Genomic DNA, 23,714 nt, shown 5'->3' on the forward strand with positions numbered 1-23,714 from the left:
GGAGAGAAATTCTAGAACTGTGGCAATAGGGGCCGTAAAAGGTTCTACATTGTGTTTAACAGCCCAATAAAAAATCTTTTCCATTTACTTGAATATAGTTTCCTTGTAGATGGTTTGTGGGAAGAGACCAAGATATGTTTAACTGCAGGGGAAAATTTGTAACATCTGGCTAAGCGTGGAATTGGAGCAGCCATGCTGTCAACTTGAGGGTCTGGATGGACGGATGGAACACTCCCAATGAGTGGGTCAAAAGGTCTGGAACTAGTCTCAAATCCACAGTTCCTCCAGTAAATGAGCTCAGAGAAAGGGGAACCAAACTTGTCTAGGCCAGTAAGGTGCAATGAGAATCAGAGTGCTTTTCAACGTTTTGGCTTTCTAAAGTATTTTGGGTATTAAGGGGAAGGGGGAAAGGCAGAGAGTAGTCCCGGGGACCATTTGTGGGCAAGTGCATCCCTTGGTGACTTCCTCGGAGAGGGAACGAGGCCAAAGTACCTGCTGCATTTGGCATTCATGGAGGTGGCAAAAAGATCGCAGCAAGGCTGGCCCCATTTCTGGAGAATCTCTTCCACAACTTCTGGTTTGAGAGACCACTCGTGAGGCAACAGAATCGCTCTGCTGTTGGTCCGGTATCACAATGGATTTCCCTGGGATATGCGTTGCTATCAGAAAACGTTGAGAAGCGACCACCCACTGCCATAATCATTGTGCCTATTGACATAGGGGATACGACTTGGTTCCTCATTGCTTGTTTATGTACCATACCACTAACATATTGTCTGTTTGAAATGCAACTGTTCCTACTGGAAGAGAGTATTGAAGTGCCTGCAACTCGTACATCACCGCTCTCATCTCTAGGACACTGATGTGCAAGTGGCTCTCGCGTTCCTGCCATACCCCTTGGACCGTCACTCCCAGATAATGCCCCCCCACCCGATCTGAGAAGCGTCTGTGGTCAGTAATGCTGTTGGTTGTGGAAAAACAAAGGGTCAGCCTAGGTACAACTGTTCTCTCTGTAACCACCTGAGAAGATCTTTCTTGCATGACTCTGTAATGATTATGATTATCTAGTGTGATAGAGGCAAATCCTGCATGGACCACTGGGCAAAGAGTAACCATTGTAGAACCCGCGTGTGTAGCCGAGCTAGGGAAACTAAAAGAATTGTGGCTGCCATGGTACCCAGAACACAACCCTGGCTTGAACCCTTCTCCTTGAAACCAATAACTTGATTTGATAATGAAGGGACTGAATTCACTCGGGGTTAAGATTTGCCACCATCTGCTTTGAATCCAGTTCTGCACCTAAGAAAGTAATATGCTGTGAAGGCAACAAGGCAGATTTTTTTTAAGTTTACTGTAATGCCTAGTCTGGTGCAAAGAAGCACTGTTTCGTCCCTCGCCTGCAGAAGTAGATGCTTGGCACCCAGAATCCCTGATGTCTCAAGTGACCTGTGGCCACTGCCAAGCATTTGGTGAACACTCTGGGGGCTGTAGTGAGGCCAAAGGGCAGGGCTCGAAAAGTACAGTTGTGTACACTTACCATAAATGTAGATGTTAGAGTGTATTCACTGTTGCAGTCATCACTTTAGGGTTATCTGCGTGCAGTAGCCCTCAGTCAGCCTGATTAACAAAGTCTTGGGTCCTGCGTCAGTCGCTGTCCCTTCTTCCATGACGTCAGAGGTATAAAACATGCAGCCGACGCCATTACATCAGTTTTTCTTGCCCCAGATGTCAGGTGCCCCCTTAATGGGAAGCAATTAAAATTATAAATATACAAGGTTATACCTCCAACAAAAAAAAATACACCAAAAAGCTTTTGAAGATAGTAAAGGAAAGTAGAGATATATCCAAAAAAGGAAAAATAAGGGGGCTGGAGGGAGGGTAACCAAGACTGCAACAGTAAATACACTAACATCTACATTTATGGTAAGTGTACACAAACTGTACTATGTTCTTCGCGTTTCACTGTTGCAGTCATCACTTTTGGGTAGATTCCCAAAGCTAAAGATGGGAGGAGGAATTTAAATAGAATTAGGACCAGCTAAAAAGGCCCTGCAAGACTGCAATGGCAAAACCAGCTCTGGATTTAGAGAAAAGTGGCAGATGGTTATGCTTAAGCTTCTAGGATGTCCCTGGTAGGGACGCCTCTGAGAAAGGCTGTAAAGGTAGATGCAGCCCTGGTAGAGTGGGGTCTGATCCCCCGTGGGATAGGTTTTCCATGGTGTGTGTAGCAAAAAAAGAATGCCACGGCCTATCCATTTGGAAATGGTTTGCTTTGAAATAGCCTTCCCCTCTGCCCCTGCAGCAAATACCAGCAGTTGACCAGATTTCCTTTGAGGTTTAGTTCTGTCCAAGTAGAAACTAAGTTGTCTGTGCATGTCTAAGGAGTGCAGAATCTGTTTCCCTTTGTTCTGCGGATTAGGAAAGAAGGTTGGCAAATGTATGGACTGATTAAGGGCCACACTGGATACCACATTTGGCTTGAAAGAGGGCTTGGTCCTGAGGGACACCCTGTCCACATGAAAGATGATGAAAGGCTCCACTGTCATGAGGGCTTGTAATTCAGATACCCTTCTTGCTGAAGTGATTGCTAAAAGGAAAGCTGTTTTCCAAGAAAGGAATTTTAAGTCCGCAGTGGCAGCTGGCTCGAAAGGAGGAAGGGTGAGCTTTTCCAGTACAAAGTTGAGGTCCCTGGCTGGAGTTGGAGCTCTCCTGGGTGGTCGTAGATTTTTGGACCCTCTGAGGAACTACTTAAGCAGTGGATGAGAGAAGTGGAGTGGGTTCTGTGTTATGAGTTGACATGGCTGAGGTGTGAATTTTGATGGAGAAGGACAGGCCCTTATGAAGCACCTCAGTTAAGTATTGTAAGATCTGAGGTAAATTGGGCACTGTTGTGCTAGACTTGTTCCAGGCAAAGAATCTTTTCCATTTTTCAGCGCAAGACCTTCTGGTACTAGGCCTCCTTGCCTCTAAAATGATATCCATCACTGGTTTACTGGGAGATGGTAAAGGAGAAATTACGTAATTAGCCAGGCTGCTAGATTCAGTGTTTGAAGTTGAGGATGCAGAATTTGGTTCTCCTGCTGAGACAATAGAGTAGGAGTCTGAGGCAGGTGCCGGGCCCCACAGTGACACACTGCGCAAGAGGGGGTACCCAGTGTTGGAGTGTCCAGTCTGGTGCAATCTATCGTCCTTAACTTGTCTTGTTTGATCTTTAGTAGTACTTTGGAGAGCAGAGGCAGAGGAGGAAAGGCATAAACTGATCGGTTTTTCCAGCTGAAGGACAGAGCATCCACTTTCCAAGCTTGTTTGTGGGGAGTCCTTATGCAGAATTTGTCCAACTGACAGTTTTGGGGGGAAGCAAACAGGTCTGTATCTGGGCTCCCCCATTTGCTTGTCAACATGTTGAAAATCCTTGGTTCCAGTTTCCACTCGTGTGGGTCCATGAGGTTTCTGCTTAGTTCGTCTGCCAGTGTATTTTGTTTTCCTGGCAGGAACTGAGCTTGTAAATTTACCCGATAACTCAGGGCTGTGTTTCACAATGCCATGGCTAGACTGCAGAGGGGGTAAAAATGTGTACCCCCCTGCATGTTTATGTACCACATAACAGTGGTGTTGTCAGTCTATCATTAATTGTCCTGGAAGAATGTGATCCTTGAAGGCTGTCAGAGCATTCTGTACAGCTTTTTGATTGATATGCAGGTGCATTTGACTTGCCCTTAATGCACTTCCCTGCCAGGTGGACCCCCCCATGCATAGTCTGATGCGCTGTTAATGTTTGGGCGGCAGGGAATAGTGTGAATGGTAGTACCCTGTTTTGGTGGCAGGCCTCCGCCCACCAAAGGAACTCTAGGTGTAGGCAAGGTATGATACGAATCATTGCCTCTAGATCCTGTGAATGTTGACACCATAGGCTTTTGAGATACCACTGCAGTTTCCTCATAAGCAGCCTTGCATACGGAATTAAAAGAATGCAGGAGGCCATGAACCCCAAAGGCTTGCAGTATTTGCCTTGCACGTAACTGGGTTTTTGTGGCCACTTGTTTGAAGTAGGTTGTCAAATGAATCCATTTCTCTGGCGTGAGAAAAGCCATCTGGGAAGTTGTATTCAAGCTTGCTCCCAGGAATATAATTTGTTGACAGGGTACCAGTTGTGATTTAATTTTCCTTTATGGTGTACCACAGACAAGTCAGTACCCTTTGAACAAAGACCAGATGATTCAAAAGTATGTCCTGGCTTTCTGCATGAATTAGACAATCGTCCAGATATGGGTATATTTGACTATTTCTTTGCCTGCAGAATGCAATGACTGGAGCTAGGCACTTTGTGAATACCCTGGGCGCAGTAGATAAGCCAAAGGGCTTCTGCAAGATTCCCTGATAGGGATGTGCAGGTGTGCTTCTTTTAACTCTAGTGTTGCCAACCATGCATCTTTGCCTAGCATAGGAAGCAGCTGGTGAAGAGTCAGCATCTTGAATTTTGGAATAACCAGAAAGGTATTTAGAGAAGAAAGGTCCAGGATAGGACGCCATGTATTGCCTTTTCTGGGCACCAGGAAAAGTCTTGAATAGAACCCTTGTCCCTTTTCCTCTTCTGGTACAAACTGAACAGCCCCCATGCTTAAGAGAGAGTACTTGATTTTGGGCCTCTGCCCACTGATTTGGGGATATAGATCTGGCCTTGGTAAGGTGTGGAAGTGAAATCTGTATCATTGGGACACTGTTTAAAACCAATTTGTCCTAGGTAATGAGTTCTCAATTTTTGGCCTGCAGACCAATCTTTCCGCCTAAAGGAGCATTCAGCTGGGAAGTGCTTGGAAGTTTTAGAAACAAGTCATTGAGACTGTTTTCCATAGGGGGGAGTCTTACTACTCCCGGATTTGGGTGCAGAAACTCCCCACTGCTTAGTCTTGTGTGTCCCCTGGGACTGAAACCTGAGGTTTCTGCTATGTCTGGGTTTGGCTTGAGAAGACCTTGAAGACGCTGGAAAGGACCAATTCTTAGAGGGCCAGTGTCTACTAAATCTAGGAAGCTGAACTTGTAGGAAATCTTTAAACAGTTTGCATAGATTTAGCTTTATCTTCCATCTTTTTCAGAACTTCCTCAGCCTTGTTGCTAAACAAGCGGTCCTGATTTAAGGGAGCATCCAACAATTTAGCTTTAACATGATCAGGTAAAGATTGCTCCTTAAGCCAAGCATGCCTTCTGAGCACAGAACCAGTAACAGCAGCCCTGCAAGAGGCCTCAAGAATCAAATCCACATTCCAAAGCATGTTTTCCAACCTGCTCAGCAGAATGCATTAAATCCTGTAATTCTTTACTTTCTGCAGAGTCAGGAATCAACATCATTTTCTGTTTAAGCAATCCAATAACATGTTGTTGATACTTTAACATATGAAACTGGCAGTTTAAAGCCCTAATGGCCAAAGTTGCAGAAGTGTAAATCTTTTTACCCCATCTATCCAGCGCCCTGGAATCTCTATCAGAAGGGGTAGGATTTTTAGCAGTAGAAGCCTTAATGCCCTTGGGTCCCTGTGAAATAGTGTCTGGATCCGCAATAGGATTTTTAAAAAGGAACTTGCTTGTGTGAATTAGGAACCCTGTAATATCTGTCAGGTTTTCTGTGAGCAAGAGGCAAGGAATCAGGGGCCAAACTAGATTCCGAAAAATCATCATCAACAATGTCTAGTACTGGAGGAATAGCTAAAGGCCTATGCTGAGGCAAGAGTAAGAAATCCCTAAGCCTCTTTTTTGAAACAGAAAAATCCTGGCTTTCCCAGTGGAAATGCTCCCTTAAAGTATGTAAGGTTTCACCAAAAGAAAAATCCTCTGGAGGGGAAGCAGAGGGGATAGAGTCCTCTGCATCAGAATCCTCTTAAGTAGACTAGGGCAAATCCAGATCATGAGAAAAATCAGAATCCTGGTCAGAAGATTCATAAACAACTTCAGTCCTAGGCCTCTTAGAAGGTGAGGCTGGCTTCCCCTGATTAGAGTTATAAGATCTTCAGCCATTCTTATCTGTTTTTTAGGCATAGAGGCCTGAGCATGCGGCCCGGGCGTCTGTTTGAGATGGATCGAGATTTAGGCTTAAAAGAAGAAGGAGGTGTCTGTTTAATATGCAAGTCCGTAGGCCTGAATACACCCTCAGAAGCCGGTGCCTGCACAGCGGCTCCGGACCCATCCAACGTAGAGACATCTGCAAGTTCCATAGCTGAAGCATCTCACGGAATACCGGACTCCGAATGGGTCTCAGCAGAGGCCTGCGAATCAGAAGTAGCAGATATCAGGGGCTGCGAAAGCGCCTCACTGAGTACCGGCGAACTGGAGACTGGCATAGAAGCGTCGTTGGCAGCTTTGGACCTCGGCAGCCTGTCCCTGTCTTTATCCTTGTGTTTTTTTGGAATCCCAGTAGTCGGATGGCTAACCGACGACATTTCTGGATAATTAAATAGAGAACCGAAATATTTTGAGGCGAAAATATACAGACGACGGATAGTGCGCTGATTAAAGCACAAAACTGACAGCATGGTACGTTGTCAGAGCCTAGGCAAGGAATACAGTAAGAATGAAAATCTTTATGAGTTATTAGCTTTCCACGAGTAATGCAATTATTAACTTTTACTAACATCAGAAGGAGAAAGTTTCTCCAACGGGGTACTTAGCTTTAGTTGAAGACTTCGGTTCTGAAACTCGAAAAAGAAAATTTCAGGAGTCGGCCAACCGGCACTTGCGAACTGCTTCTGCTTCAGGGACCGCACGGCAAGAAAGACTGGGGTAATGGCGTCGGCTGCATGTTTTATACCCCTGATGACCTGACGTCATGGAAGAAGGGACAGCGACCGACGTAGGACCCAAAACTTTGTTGATCAGGCTGACTGAGGGCTACTGCAAGCAGATAACCCTAAAGTGATGACTGCAACAGTGAAACACGAAGAACATCTGGTAACAACTGGCTCCCAGCCAAAAGCATAAATATCTCCTGGACCGGTTGTCCATTTTTATGTGGTAATACGCATCCTGGAGATCTATCGAACACATCCAATCGTCTTTCCCTATAAAGGGAAATATTGACTGCAGTCACCATCTGGAACTTGATTTATTTACGGATTTGTTTAGTTTGCTGAGATCCAGAATAGGTCTCTAGTCCCCTCTCCTTTTTTGGTACTAAAAATATGTTTCGCATACAATCTGGTCTGTGGGGACATCTTGGATGGCTCTCTTTTCTTGCAACTTGAGTATCTCTTGTGTTGCATTGTCCTTTTGACCAGGTGGAACATCTGACAAGGACTTGTTTATGGGAGGGGGAATAGAAAAGGGGATGTAATATCCTCTGGATATGACTGCACCCATTTGTCTTGGGAGATCTCTAGCCAAACGTTTGGGTACAGTGACAAACGTCCCCCGACTGCCTCCACAGAAAAGCAGGCAGGCCTCCTTTTAGGAGTGCTGGAAGGACCTCCCAGATAAAGTATCTCTGTCGCCCTGACTCTGGGGACCCCCTCTGCCGGGAAGTCGGCATCTTCCATTATTAGCACCTCCCCCTCTGCCCCTGGGGGAAGTGTCACCACGTGCGTCAGAAAAAACGTTTTGGGACTTGCGGAACCACATCTTCTCACATTTAAGGCACTTCATAAAATCAGAAACCTCATCCATGATAATAAGCACAACAGACAATGTCCATACCAAAGAGTAAATACAGGCTTGGGTAGACCTCAGAAGGTCTGTGGAATTTTTTTTTTTTTGGGAAAAGAAAAACCCTGAAAAAAAATGAACTAAAATCCTACAATAAGTGGAACTAGAGCATCTTACAATCAAGAGAATTCATTTGGCTGAAAAAAGTGCTCAAGCATGGTGCTGGGGCAGTGAATATATGCAGTATAAGTGGCAAATGAGATCTGAGGCGTAGTCTTAGCACAAAGCACCCCCCAACCCCAAGTTGTCTGGTGGAGGCTGGACAGCAGCAGGATCAATACATGACTTTTAGCTTTTTTCTCAACTGGTGGTTGAACTTCAGGAGAGTCGGATTTGCCCATTAGACCCTGAGGGTAAATCTTCATATGTTTTCCAAATAAACAGAGCAGGATGACAGACGATTGAGGAGTGCCTTAGGGACAAATGCCTGACAAATCTCACACTGTATATGGTCATGTGTAGCACAAAAAAATAAATAAAACCACTTCTCGTATTTATCTTTCTGGGGAATCATTTTCCCTTCCTGGATGACATGAGAAAAACTACTAGGAGGAAAAAAAGAAATGAAGGAACCCCAATGGGGCACTTATCTTTGGAAGGCTTGGCAGATGAATCAGCTCATTAAACAGCGTACAGACCAAATTCATAGGAAGCATCAGGACTGGTGGCAAAGTAATTCTGTAGATTAGGTGTCCGTACATCACATACAGTGGATATAAAATGTTTATACACCCCTGTTAAAATGCCAGGTTTTCGTGATATAAAAAAATGAGACCACAATAAATCATTTCAAAACTTTTCCCACCTTTAATGTGGCCTATAACCTGTACAATTCAATTGAAAAACAAACAAATCTGTTAGGTGGAAAATATAAAAAATAAAAAACATACAATAAGCTGGTTGCATAAATGTGCACATTCGTAAATTAATACATTGTTGAAGCACCTTTTGATTTAATTACAGGATTCAGTCTTCTTGGGTACACACCTGCCATCAATTAGAGAGAGACTGATTAACCCCAAATAAACTTTAGCTGTCCTAGTAGGATTTTCCTGACATTTACTCAGTTTCCTGCTACAGCAAAAGCCATGGTTCGCAGAGAGCTTACAAAGCATCAAACGGATCTCATTTTTGAAAGGTATCAGTCAGAAGGGTACAAAAAAAATTCCACAGCATTGGATATACCATGGAACACAGTGAAGACAGTCATGAAAAAGTAGAGAAAATATGGGACAACAGTGACGTTGCAAAGAATGGGACAGCCCTCCAAAACTGATGAAAAGACCTGACGAAAACTGGTCAGGGAGGCTGCCAAGAGACCTACGGCAAACACTGAAGGAACTGCAGGAATCTCTGGTAAGTACTGGTTGTGTACTACATGTGACAATCTCCAGCATTCTCCACGTCTCAGCTACGGGGTAGGGTTGCAAAACAAAACCCTTTTCTTACACAGAAAAACATCCAGACCCAGCTAAAATTTTCAAAACAATACATCAAGTCTCCCAAAATGTATGTGGGAAAATGTGTTATAGTCAGATGAAACCAAGGGTGAACTTTTTGACCACAACTCCAAAAGGTACGTTTGGCACAAAAATACTTTGCATCACAAAAAGAACACCATCCCCACGGTGAAGCATGACGGTGGCAGTATCATGCTTTGGGGTTGCTTTTCTTCAGCTGGAACTGGTGCTTTAGTCAAAGTGGAGGGAATTATGAACAGTTCCAAATGCCCATCACTTTTGGCCCAAAACCTTCAGGAGTCTGCTAGAAAGCTGAAGATGAAAAGGAATTTCACCTTTTAACACAACAATGACCCCAAGCAAACATCCAAATCAACAAAAGAATGACTTCACCAAAAGAAAATTAAAGTTTTGGAATGGCCCAGGCAGAGCCCAGGCATAAATCAAATAGAAAACCTGTGGGGTGACCTGAAAAGGGCAGTGCACAAGAGATGCCCTCGCAATCTGACAGATTTGGAGCACTTTTGCAAGAAAGAGTGGGCAAATATCCTACCCAAGAAGACTGAATGTAGTAATTAAATCAAAAGGTGCATCAACAAAATATTAGTTTAAGGGTGTGCACACTTATGCAACCAGCTTATTGTAAGTTTTTTATATTTTTCCCCTAACAGACTTGTTTTTCAATTGAATTTTACAGGTTATAGGTCACATTAAAGGTAGGAAAAGTTTTGTATTTATTTATTGTGATCTTTTTTATATTACAAAAATGCAACCTGTAAGCCACTTTCGAAACAAGCAATCCTTTTCTTTTGTCCGAAAAGGACACAAAAATATGATCCGACTTTCTGAAATCTTTGGTCCTATGCAAATAGAAGCAGAGCTGTCAGTGTACATCTAATTGATGTAATATATACTCTGACTTGTCAGTATAACTTGGAATGAACACATGCAAACCTATAGCTTGATTTAGATTATTTTCTGAACAAACTTTGGGTAGAAAAGAGGGATTAGTTCTTAATGATACGCTGTCTTTGTGAAAAACTATAAAAGGCAGGTGTACAAGTGAGAGCTTGAAGTTCTGACACCCGTTTGGCAGAATAGCTACCAAAAAAAGAGTTTTCCAGGACGAAAACTTCATATCAAGATGCTGCGGGCTCAAAAGGTGGCAAAAACAATGCAGAAAGCACAAAATTAAGGTCCCAAGGCGCTGGAGGTTACCTGAACGGGGGTCTGAGTAAGACCGTACCTTTCAGAAAGACCTTACATAATCTGTGAGACATTATAGGCATTCCCATCTTACCAGTATGAAAGTTAGAGATAGCTGCCAGCTGAACTCTGGTAGCTGCTGCCGCTCCTTTGTCAAAAAGCTTGGAGAGAAATTCTAGAACTGTGGCAATAGGGGCCGTAAAAGGTTCTACATTGTGTTTAACAGCCCAATAAGAAAATCTTTTCCATTTACTTGAATATAGTTTCCTTGTAGATGGTTTGTGGGAAGAGACCAAGATATGTTTAACTGCAGGGGAAAATTTGTAACATCTGGCTAAGCGTGGAATTGGAGCAGCCATGCTGTCAACTTGAGGGTCTGGATGGACGGATGGAACACTCCCAATGATTGGGTCAAAAGGTCTGGAACCAGTCTCAAATCCACGGTTCCTCCAGTAAATGAGCCCAGAGAAAGGGGAACCAAACTTGTCTAGGCCAGTAAGGTGCAATGAGAATCAGAGTGCTTTTCAACGTTTTGGCTTTCTAAAGTATTTTGGGTATTAAGGGGAAGGGGGAAAGGCAGAGAGTAGTCCCGGGGACCATTCGTGGACAAGTGCATCCCTTGGTGACTTCCTCGGAGAGGGAACGAGGCCAAAGTACCTGCTGCATTTGGCATTCATGGAGGTGGCAAAAAGATCGCAGCAAGGCTGGCCCCATTTCTGGAGAATCTCTTCCACAACTTCTGGTTTGAGAGACCACTCGTGAGGCAACAGAATCGCTCTGCTGTTGGTCCAGTATCACAATGGATTTCCCTGGGATATGCATTGCTATCAGAAAACGTTGAGAAGCGACCACCCACTGCCATAATCATTGTGCCTCTTGACATAGGGGATACGACTTGGTTCCTCATTGCTTGTTTATGTACCATACCACTAACATATTGTCTGTTTGAAATGCAACTGTTCCTACTGGAAGAGAGTATTGAAGTGCCTGCAACTCGTACAGCACCGCTCTCATCTCTAGGACACTGATGTGCAAGTGGCTCTCGCGTTCCTGCCATACCCCTTGGACCGTCACTCCCAGATAATGCCCCCCCACCCGATCTGAGAAGCGTCTGTGGTCAGTAATGCTGTTGGTTGTGGAAAAACAAAGGGTCAGCCTAGGTACAACTGTTCTCTCTGTAACCACCTGAGAAGATCTTTCTTGCATGACTCTGTAATGATTATGATTATCTAGTGTGATAGAGGCAAATCCTGCATGGACCACTGGGCAAAGAGTAACCATTGTAGAACCCGCGTGTGTAGCCGAGCTAGGGAAACTAAAAGAATTGTGGCTGCCATGGTACCCAGAACACAACCCTGGCTTGAACCCTTCTCCTTGAAACCAATAACGTGATTTGATAATGAAGGGACTGAATTCACTCGGGGTTAAGATTTGCCACCATCTGCCTTGAATCCAGTTCTGCACCTAAGAAAGTAATATGCTGTGAAGGCAACAAGGCAGATTTTTTTTTAAGTTTACTGTAATGCCTAGTCTGGTGCAAAGAAGCACTGTTTCGTCCCTCGCCTGCAGAAGTAGATGCTTGGCACCCAGAATCCCTGATGTCTCAAGTGACCTGTGGCCACTGCCAAGCATTTGGTGAACACTCTGGGGGCTGTAGTGAGGCCAAAGCGCAGGGCTCGAAAAGTACAGTTGTGTACACTTACCATAAATGTAGATGTTAGAGTGTATTCACTGTTGCAGTCATCACTTTAGGGTTATCTGCTTGCAGTAGCCCTCAGTCAGCCTGATTAACAAAGTCTTGGGTCCTGCGTCAGTCACTGTCCCTTCTTCCATGACGTCAGAGGTATAAAACATGCAGCCGACGCCATTACATCAGTTTTTCTTGCCCCAGATGTCAGGTGCCCCCTTAATGGGAAGCAATTAAAATTATAAATATACAAGGTTATACCTCCAACAAAAAAAAATACACCAAAAAGCTTTTGAAGATAGTAAAGGAAAGTAGAGATATATCCAAAAAAGGAAAAATAAGGGGGCTGGAGGGAGGGTAACCAAGACTGCAACAGTAAATACACTAACATCTACATTTATGGTAAGTGTACACAAACTGTACTATGTTCTTCGCGTTTCACTGTTGCAGTCATCACTTTTGGGTAGATTCCCAAAGCTAAAGATGGGAGGAGGAATTTAAATAGAATTAGGACCAGCTAAAAAGGCCCTGCAAGACTGCAATGGCAAAACCAGCTCTGGATTTAGAGAAAAGTGGCAGATGGTTATGCTTAAGCTTCTAGGATGTCTCTGGTAGGGACGCCTCTGAGAAAGGCTGTAAAGGTAGATGCAGCCCTGGTAGAGTGGGGTCTGATCCCCCGTGGGATAGGTTTTCCATGGTGTGTGTAGCAAAAAAAGAATGCCATGGCCTATCCATTTGGAAATGGTTTGCTTTGAAATAGCCTTCCCCTCTGCCCCTGCAGCAAATACCAGCAGTTGACCAGATTTCCTTTGAGGTTTAGTTCTGTCCAAGTAGAAACTAAGTTGTCTGTGCATGTCTAAGGAGTGCAGAATCTGTTTCCCTTTGTTCTGCGGATTAGGAAAGAAGGTTGGCAAATGTATGGACTGATTAAGGGCCACACTGGATACCACCTTTGGCTTGAAGGAGGGCTTGGTCCTGAGGGACACCCTGTCCACATGAAAGATGATGAAAGGCTCCACTGTCATGAGGGCTTGTAATTCAGATACCCTTCTTGCTGAAGTGATTGCTAAAAGGAAAGCTGTTTTCCAAGAAAGGAATTTTAAGTCCGCAGTGGCAGCTGGCTCGAAAGGAGGAAGGGTGAGCTTTTCCAGTACAAAGTTGAGGTCCCTGGCTGGAGTTGGAGCTCTCCTGGCTGGTCGTAGATTTTTGGACCCTCTGAGGAACTACTTAAGCAGTGGATGAGAGAAGTGGAGTGGGTTCTGTGTTATGAGTTGACATGGCTGAGGTGTGAATTTTGATGGAGGAGAAGGACAGGCCCTTATGAAGCACCTCAGTTAAGTATTGTAAGATCTGAGGTAAATTGGGCACTGTTGTGCTAGACTTGTTCCAGGCAAAGAATCTTTTCCATTTTTCAGCGCAAGACCTTCTGGTACTAGGCCTCCTTGCCTCTAAAATGATATCCATCACTGGTTTACTGAGAGATGGTAAAGCCCCTGGGGGAAGTGTCACCACGTGCGTCAGAAAAAACGTTTTGGGACTTGCGGAACCACATCTTCTCACATTTAAGGCACTTCATAAAATCAGAAACCTCATCCATGACAATAAACACAACAGACAATGTCCATACCAAAGAGTAAATACAGGCTTGGATAGACCTCAGAAGGTCTGTGGAATTTTTTTTTTTTTTTGGGAAAAGAAAAACCCTGAAAAAAAATGAACTAAAATCCTACAATAAGTGGAACTAGAGCATCTTACAATCAAGAGAATTCATTTGGCTGAAAAAAGTGCTCAAGCATGGTGCTGGGGCAGTGAATATATGCAGTATAAGTGGCAAATGAGATCTGAGGCGTAGTCTTAGCACAAAGCACCCCCCAACCCCAAGTTGTCTGGTGGAGGCTGGACAGCAGCAGGATCAATACATGACTTTTAGCTTTTTTCTCAACTGGTGGTTGAACTTCAGGAGAGTCGGATTTGCCCATTAGACCCTGAGGGTAAATCTTCATATGTTTTCCAAATAAACAGAGCAGGATGACAGACGATTGAGGAGTGCCTTAGGGACAAATGCCTGACAAATCTCACACTGTATATGGTCATGTGTAGCACAAAAAAATAAATAAAACCACTTCTCGTATTTATCTTTCTGGGGAATCAATTTCCCTTCCTGGATGACATGAGAAAAACTACTAGGAGGAAAAAAAGAAATGAAGGAACCCCAATGGGGCACTTATCTTTGGAAGGCTTGGCAGATGAATCAGCTCATTAAACAGCGTACAGACCAAATTCATAGGAAGCATCAGGACTGGTGGCAAAGTAATTCTGTAGATTAGGTGTCCGTACATCACATACAGTGGATATAAAATGTTTATACACCCCTGTTAAAATGCCAGGTTTTCGTGATATAAAAAAATGAGACCACAATAAATCATTTCAAAACTTTTCCCACCTTTAATGTGGCCTATAACCTGTACAATTCAATTGAAAAACAAACAAATCTGTTAGGTGGAAAATATAAAAAATAAAAAACATACAATAAGCTGGTTGCATAAATGTGCACATTCGTAAATTAATACATTGTTGAAGCACCTTTTGATTTAATTACAGGATTCAGTCTTCTTGGGTACACACCTGCCATCAATTAAAGAGAGACTGATTAACCCCAAATAAACTTTAGCTGTCCTAGTAGGATTTTCCTGACATTTACTCAGTTTCCTGCTACAGCAAAAGCCATGGTTTGCAGAGAGCTTACAAAGCATCAAACGGATCTCATTTTTGAAAGGTATCAGTCAGAAGGGTACAAAAAAATTTCCACAGCATTGGATATACCATGGAACACAGTGAAGACAGTCATGAAAAAGTAGAGAAAATATGGGACAACAGTGACGTTGCAAAGAATGGGACAGCCCTCCAAAACTGATGAAAAGACCAGACGAAAACTGGTCAGGGAGGCTGCCAAGAGACCTACGACAAACACTGAAGGAACTGCAGGAATCTCTGGTAAGTACTGGTTGTGTACTACATGTGACAATCTCCAGCATTCTCCACGTCTCGGCTACGGGGTAGGGTTGTAAAACAAAACCCTTTTCTTGCACAGAAAAACATCCAGACCCAGCTAAAATTTTCAAAACAATACATCAAGTCTCCCAAAATGTATGTGGGAAAATGTGTTATAGTCAGATGAAACCAAGGGTGAACATTTTGACCACAACTCCAAAAGGTACGTTTGGCACAAAAACACTTTGCATCACAAAAAGAACACCATCCCCACGGTGAAGCATGACGGTGGCAGTATCATGCTTTGGGGTTGCTTTTCTTCAGCTGGAACTGGTGCTTTAGTCAAAGTGGAGGGAATTATGAACAGTTCCAAATGCCCATCACTTTTGGCCCAAAACCTTCAGGAGTCTGCTAGAAAGCTGAAGATGAAAAGGAATTTCACCTTTTAACACAACAATGACCCCAAGCAAACATCCAAATCAACAAAAGAATGACTTCACCAAAAGAAAATTAAAGTTTTGGAATGGCCCAGGCAGAGCCCAGACCTAAATCAAATAGAAAACCTGTGGGGTGACCTGAAAAGGGCAGTGCACAAGAGATGCCCTCGCAATCTGACAGATTTGGAGCACTTTTGCAAGAAAGAGTGGGCAAATATCCTACCCAAGAAGACTGAATGTAGTAATTAAATCAAAAGGTGCATCAACAAAATATTAGTTTAAGGGTGTGCACACTTATGCAACCAGCTTATTGTATGTTTTTTATTTTTTTATATTTTTCCCCTAACAGACTTGTTTTTCGATTGAATTTTACAGGTTATAGGTCACATTAAAGGTAGGAAAAGTTTTGTATTTATTTATTGTGATCTTTTTTATATTACAAAAATGCAACCTGTAAGCCACTTTCGAAACAAGCAATCCTTTTCTTTTGTCCGAAAAGGACACAAAAATATGATCCGACTTTCTGAAATCTTTGGTCCTATGCAAATAGAAGCAAAGCTGTCAGTGTACATCTTTATTTATTGTGATCTTTTTTATATTACAAAAACCTGACATTTTAACAGAGGTGTGTAAACTTTTTATATCCACTGTACATACCTTACACCTTGCACAAAGGACATATATCTGATGTATGATGCCTGGAAGGGGCAAAGACTTTAGTATGCTGCCTAGATGTTACTTAGTCTTGTTACTCTAAGAGTAAAGACTACTTTAACAGTGATGAAGGAAGGACATACAAAGTTCCAAATAAAGGAAACATGATTGCAAAGACTGGTTCTAAATTATAAGCTGTGCAATTTCCTTTCTACATACTGGTTGCAAACCATACTCCTTCTCCCCCCAAAATATAGATGATAGTAACAGGAACACAAAGCACTCACATGACTACTACTTAAAAGTACTTTTAAAGGAAATGCTTTAGTCACTGATATGATTAAATGGCCAAGCTTGAGTACCACTGCTTGACAGCCTGATTACCAAATGGACATTTCTATAGCACAAAATAAAATAATGTTCCACACACAATGAAGCACACCCCAAGTCTCTCAATTGCACAACAATGCTAGGTTAGGAAATACTTTTTAAAATGAAACAAATCACACTACATACTCTTCTCCAAAGGCAACTTACAGTTTACTCTCTTTCCTTCAAAGTGCATTTATAAATTCTGTTTTTGTTACCCAGAAGCTCACCCTTGCATTAATGACCATACCCAGAGAATTGAAGAAAGATTTCTTAATGTCTTTTAGCCCCCACCCACCCAAAAAAAGCAGTACCCCTGGAAAAACAAGGAACCAGAAATCAACGTAAGAGTAAACCAAAAAGGAGAAGATAAAGCTACACCATCAAAGTAATTTAACACTTTTCAAATGTACCAACACAATTTCCTGCTATACCTTGTATTGCAAAAAAGGCTGCTACTTGAAGATATACTGGATTCTGAAGCACAGCGACGGCGAGGTTCACCTCTTCTGTGTCCTGCATGATTTACATTTTTCTCCTTAATGTCATCCCCAAAACCATTAGGAAGACCTACACATATAAAAAAGTGATCTGTTACAGTAGAACAAACTCTCAAAGCTTAATATGAATTACCCAAGAGCATTTAGCAATCTACAATGATTTACACATCACACAAATCAAACAGAGAAAACATGTTCAACGGCAGTTTTAATGGCAGTTATAACTATAACTTCAAATTTCAGAGAGAACATTCTTCAGAATGTAGGAAGATGACCGTTTCCATAGACAATAGCACTGCAGCAGTGAAATGGCATAAGCTTTCTATTCAAATATAAGTAAGATTTTTTTTTATTACGCCTTTCATTTAGCTACCCACTGGGAGACTGCACTGCAAAACCTGCATATTCCTGTTACATACTGCTCTAGCAAAGGGAAAAAACATTTTTGGACGCACTGAATTTTTTCCAGTCACTACCCCTTCTTTGTACTACCTAAATGTTTTTTGACTGAACTCCTGCTACTAAGTGAACACTGAAAATGGCAAAACTGACCAGCCCATTCCTTTGTAAGGGAAATTACAGTTTCAAAAGCAGCTGCTAACTGCTGTGCTAAAAAGATGAAGTCATTTAATTCTCAGATGAATCATCTTCTCAAAGGCAATGCCAATTTTGTTCAACATTTATATCCACAATGTTCTTCTCTTAAGGTCACATAGCTCAGAAAAGATTACCAATTTGCAAATTATGTTTCTTTCCATCCAGTTTCTATTTTAAAGAAAATGGCTTGATGCATCACTACCACCACAACATTCATACACACACACTAGCTAGTGTAAATGCTTTATTTGTATCCTTTAGCTGACAACAGAAGTTCTGATAATCCACGAAAAGTGGAAATACCTCCCACAGCAACTCCTCTCCCAGTTGTCTGCCAGCCAAGCATACTTGGAAGTTGCAGTTTATATCCCCCTTTGTCAGTCTTAAGCTCAAAGCCTCAGAGTCCAGATCTACCACCTTCTTAAAAATTCTCATCCGTAATCTCAATTTACAAGGTACACTCTTTACAACAGCCTCTATTCTTGGCACATTAAACCCATTAATGAGCTACAACCAGATGTCCACCCTTCCAGCATGAAGCCTTCAAGTACAGTTAACATCAGCTTACCCATAAGCCTAAGAATATTACCATGGTACTGCAACATATTTGCATGTCTGCTGAATGACCAGATCCATAAAATGACAGATGTACACACCTAACCCAATCTATCCAACACCCTACTTCAATCATTTGACTGGTTAGCCCAGAGTAGGGAAAAATTAACAGTCAGACTGGAAAATCTTCAGGACTTTCTTGCCCAAAAGTTAAGGTGCAGCATACTCATCTTGAGCTATAAAACCAAGAAATAGCTACCAATTCTACTTCCCAACAATAACTATATCCTTTCTCTTCCTTGGTTGGATAGGCTTTAGCAATCAACCCATATAGCCTAACAAATATTGCAACAGTGAGGAATTCAAAAATCTACTGTTACGAGCAAGTGCAACCAACACAACTGCCCTATGTTTATCAATCCCATTGCTGCAGTACCCTTTAGGCTATATGGGTTAATAACTAAAGCCCATCTAACCTGGGAAAAGGAAGAATATGAATCTAACAGTCCCTGGAGAATGGCCCTGGCAAAGCTAGTTCTGGATTTAGAGATAAAAAGAGTCCAGCTTGCAATTCATCATTAAAGTAAGTACAGAGGAACACGCAACTGCCTCTAGAAAGCTTATAGTGTTCACCCTTTCTAATATGCCAAAGGTTATAAGGCTCTCAGAGTAAGGCTTGATACTGCCTGGAACTGGTTACCAGATCAATCAAGATTTACTAGTGGTCCTCCATAGGGCTAAGTACTGGGACCTCTATGAATTCAAGGTAAATGCAGACAAATGTAGAGGGCCTTTGGCTGACCAAGTTTGCTTAAGACTGCAAGCTGGGTGCAATCACTGAATCCCCCAGAGATGTAAATATCCTCCAGGAAGGTCTAATACTGATAAGTAACTGGTACCAGAAACATGGCCTACAACTCAATGAAAAAAATGCATAATCATACCCTTTGAGAAGGCAAGCAACCCTGCAAATTACAATACTGATAACACTCCCCTAAGAGGAGAACCAGTGGTAAGGGACTTGGAAACTCAGGCTGATAGTAACCTGAAATTTGATCACCATGCATCCATAGTACTGAGAAATCCCTTCTATTTGGTGCAACTTGTAAGTAAAGGTATGGCATCCACATCTAAGGAGATCACAGATCAAGAGTGTACAATGCACCATTTGACTGATTCAAAAGTAAACTCAAACAACCTTAGGCATGAATGAGGGAGTTGTTCATGGACACACTACCCCTCCGGAAGACCAGCTAGAGTTTATCCACTATGACAGTTTGCAACTAAGATACTCTTCTTGTAGATGTCAGAGCAATGAAAACAGTTTTCCACGTAATGAACCTTAAGTCTGCTTGATGTGTAGGTTTCAAATGGAGATGTGGTTAACTTTTCCAGCACAAAGTTAGGATTTCAGGAAGGAGCAATCTGTTTGCATGGTATTCTCAGATGCAGCTCTCCTTTCTGAAATAATTTTAATAAAAACACGACACTGAAGAAAATTAAGGATCTAAGTACCCAGCTTGAAACTGTCACAAGATGTTTCTTGACAGAGGACTATGAAAGGCCACAGGCTATTAACTGACAAATACTTAAGCACCAGTAGTACATAATCCCAGATAGGGAAGTGGTTATTGGCTAAGCAGCAACTAGAAAATCTCATCCACTTGCCAATATAAGATTTTCTGATAGCAGGTTTTCTTCTCTCATTTAATATCTGCTGCTTGTCCCCTGAAAAGAGTTGCCTAAAAGGTATTAGAAATGAATCATCCAGGCAGTTAGTTGATGTTTGAGATTGGGGTGTATCAAAATCCCCTATCTTGTCTGAGTAGGTACAGTTTTGTGAGGAAGCTCAAGGTAATTTCCCTTTGTCAATTCCAAAAAATGAAAGTTAAGTACTTACCATAATGACAGATCCATGTTATCTTCTTCAGTCCTTTTCAACCTGTGGATTATCAGATCCAACAATGGCACACTCAGAATCCTAAGTCAATGAACTCTACCTCCTCTACCCAATAACTCCCTAATTTAACTACCCCTCCTCGGATCATGTTATCCCCATAAATGCTTCTAGAACAACGCATCAAGGGAAAAGAAAATTTATGCAGGAAATAGGCAGAGGGCACTATAAGAATCCTCTGCCACACAGCTTTGAGGCCAATTCACACAGCCAGTCAGAAGCAACAAACAAAGCGGACAGTTTGGAGGGGGCATAGAGGGTGGGATGATTGAGGACAGAAGACAACACAGCTCTACCGTTACGGTAAGTGTATGACTTTCATATCTAATGATGTCATGAGACAGAGCCCCCAAGCCAGTAACAACTGCAAGGTGGCCTTAGGAGTGAATAGTCCACAAAATGGTTTAACCAAAAGAAGTTCTAAACAGTACAGTTGTGTGAACTGATCTTACCACAACAGTTAGATGTGCATATGATCACTGCTGCAGTAGCCTTACCTATACGGACTACATAGTTAATATATCCACAAATAAAATACCCTAGGGAAGCCAAGAATAAATGGATGACCAGGTAGGCTGCCTTAATAAAGGTACGGTGGGATGTCGGTGAAGAAGCTGGGCTACTGGTAAAGCCTTGAGAAAGGCTGTGCGTACCAGAGCGCTTGTGGTTGAAGGCTGAGTAAAGCCTTTAGAAAGGCTTCGTATACAGGTCGTAGTTCAGGCAGGTCAGGTCGTCTGGTGAGAGGAACCGCTATAGTGTGGCAGCTGCTAGTGTGGGGAACCGCTTTACTCAGCCTTCAACCACAAGCGCTCTGGTACGCACAGCCTTTTTCAAGGCTTTACCGGTAGCCCAGCTTCTTCACAGACATCTCACCATGCCTTTAATTAAGGCAGCCTACCTGGTCATCCATTTATTCTTGGCTTCCCTAGGGTATTTTATTTGTGGACATTTTTCCTCCTCTGCATAGGAGCTTGAATACCCAGGTCCCACAGACAATCATTTTCCTGCTGTACATAGCTAATATAGAATATATGAAGAATGTAACAGTCAGCTAGCTTCCAAGTATTCAGGGCACCTTCCATGTACCTAAACCATCAAGCAGGTTAAGATACGTTGACTAAAAGTAAAGTTTGGGTTCAAAAGCCCTACAGAGCTTTCCTGCCAGCAGAGAGAGGGAGGCTGAGCCCTGAAAGAATTATGCTAGGAACAACAAGAAATAAATGCCCATACCCTGGCATAAAAAAACACACCAAAAAACAAGGGGGGTGGAGGGAGGGAGCAGTTACTGCAGCAGTGATCATTCAAACACCTACATTACAGTAAGTTCAACATACACAACTAAACTATGTTCTTTACACCGATCACTACTGCAGCAGCCTTAGCTATATGGGTAATTACCATAGTTAACTATATTTGGGAGGAGGAAGGAGAGATGTTCAGGAGCCCTTGGAGAATAGTCCTAGCAAAACTTGATCTAAACCTGGAGAAGGAATCCAGCTTACAGTACTTGATAAAAGAATGCGCAGAGGACCAAGTAGCAGCTTCTAGAATACTTCTACAACTCAATCTTCTCAAAATGACATAAGAAAAAGCCAAAGCCTTGGTAGAATGGGCCTTAACCCTGCCTGGAATCGATCTGTCAAAGCGAGTATAACAAAAGGAAATAGCCATGGGCAACCATTTGGAAACTGTCCGTCTTGACACAGGTTTGTTCCTTCTTACCTTCACAAGAAATGAACAACTGATCTGAAATTCTAAGTTCTGTCAAGACAGTACCCGGCCTATCTGTGAACATCCAAGGTATGAGTATCCCTCCTCCCTCATTTTTAGGCTCAGGAAAGAAAACAGGGAGATGGGTAGCTTGGCTTAAAGTAAACCCAGATACCACTTTAGGCATAAAAGGATTAGTTCTCAAAGAAGCCCTGTCCCTATGGAAAATGAGGAAGGGTCGACTCACCATACGAGCGTGCAACTCCAATACATTTCTTGCAAGGGTTAGAGCAATCAGTAAAACTGTCTTCCATGTTCAGAACAAAGTCAGCCAGATTAGATGGTTTGAATGGACCAAGTGCTGGCTTCTCCAACACAAAATTAAGATTCCCAAGGAGGAAACCACCGGTGTATTTGAAAACCTCTTACCCAAAATCCTTTAACATTTTGTCAAGAGACTGTCTTGAAAAAGTAGGTTCTAATAGCAGACATACTGAAGTGGCACTTACAGGCCCACAGGACAGTAAATCACACAAATACTGTTTAATCAAGAACTAGCCCTGAATGGGTGCTGGTTATGTTGCTGGCATCAACCAGAAAACATTTTCCATTTGTTAATATGCTTTCTTGCCTCCATTAGTAACTGCTGCACATCCTCATAAAACATGTGTTGGGTTTGGTACAACGGTTAAGGTCTTCACCTCAAACACAAGGTATAGAGTTTGATTCTGACCTTGAGATATTGGCTAGGCTCAGAATAGCCCTTCAAGGCAGTTAGCCTATCATTCAGCTATGAATTAAGACCCTATCATCCAGGCAGTCAAGTGAAAATGATTGATGCCGGGGTGTATCAAATACCCCTGTTCTTGTGTGAGTACATCCATTCTGTGAGGAAGCTTGTGGTAACTGCCTCTGGCCATTTCCAAAAGAAAGGGGAACCATTGTTGCCTGAGCCAGAAAGGAGAAAAGTACAGTTGTGTACACTTACCATAAATGTAAATGTTCGAGTATTCACTGCTGCAGTCATTACATTTGGGGTAATCTGCTGGCAGGTTGTCCTCAATTGGCCTGATTAACGAAGTCTTGGGTTCTGCATCGGTTGCTGTCCCTTCTTCCATGACGTCAGGTCGTCAGGGGTATAAAGCATGCAGCCGATGCAATTACATCAATTTTTCTTGCCCCAGATGTCAGGTGCCCCCCAAATAGGGAGCAGCAAAAAAAAAAAAAAAAAAAAAAAAAAAAAATTGTTTTATATATATATATATATATATATATATATATATATATATATATATATATATAAAATAAAATAAAAAACACAAAACGTATACCTCTAAACAAAAGCAAATACACCAAAAAGGTTTTTAAAGATAGTAACAGAAATGAGAGGTATAGCTAGAGAAAGACAGGGGGCTGGAGGGATGGTAACCAGGATTGCAACAGTGAATACACTTGAACATCTACATTTATGGTAAGTGTACACAACTGTATTATGTTCTTCGTGTTTCACTGTTGCAGTCATTGCATTTGGGTAGAATACCAAAGCTATGGTTGGGAGGATGGATTTATACATCATTAGGAGCAGCTATAAGGCCCTGTAGGACAGCAGTGGCAAAGCCTGCTCTGGATTTAGAGAAGAGAGATAAATAGTAATGTTTAGTGAAAGTATGAACTGAGCTCCAGGTGTCAGCTTCTAGAATGTCTCTGGTAGGAACCCCTCTGAGAAAGGCTGTAGAAGCAAATGCAGCCCTGGTGGAATGAGATCTGATCCCCTTGGGGACAGGTTTACCATGGTGCACATAGCAGTAACAAATACAATGGCTTACCCATTTGGAAATAGTCTGCTTTGAAATAGCCTTTCCCTCTGCCCCTGCAGCAAATGCCACCAGTAATTGTTCAGAT

General features: G+C 42.4%; 1 protein-coding gene across 4 annotated transcripts in view; it reads right to left on the reverse strand.

Annotated features, from left to right (window-relative positions):
* The window catches only part of BRD1 (bromodomain containing 1), a 2,713,326-nt gene that overhangs the window by 627,137 nt on the left and 2,062,475 nt on the right, over positions 1 to 23,714 (reverse strand). For all 4 annotated transcript variants that reach the window (XM_044066979.1, XM_044066978.1, XM_044066977.1 and 1 more), the window contains one exon: positions 16,928 to 17,063. In XM_044066979.1, coding sequence (XP_043922914.1) covers positions 16,928 to 17,063 — 136 coding nt within the window. The remainder of the gene's footprint in view (positions 1 to 16,927; positions 17,064 to 23,714) is intronic.

The sequence above is a fragment of the Protopterus annectens genome, chromosome 3.part1, assembly GCF_019279795.1.
Source record: "Protopterus annectens isolate FY-2018-M chromosome 3.part1, PAN1.0, whole genome shotgun sequence".
In the NCBI taxonomy this organism is placed as follows: domain Eukaryota; kingdom Metazoa; phylum Chordata; order Ceratodontiformes; family Protopteridae; genus Protopterus; species Protopterus annectens.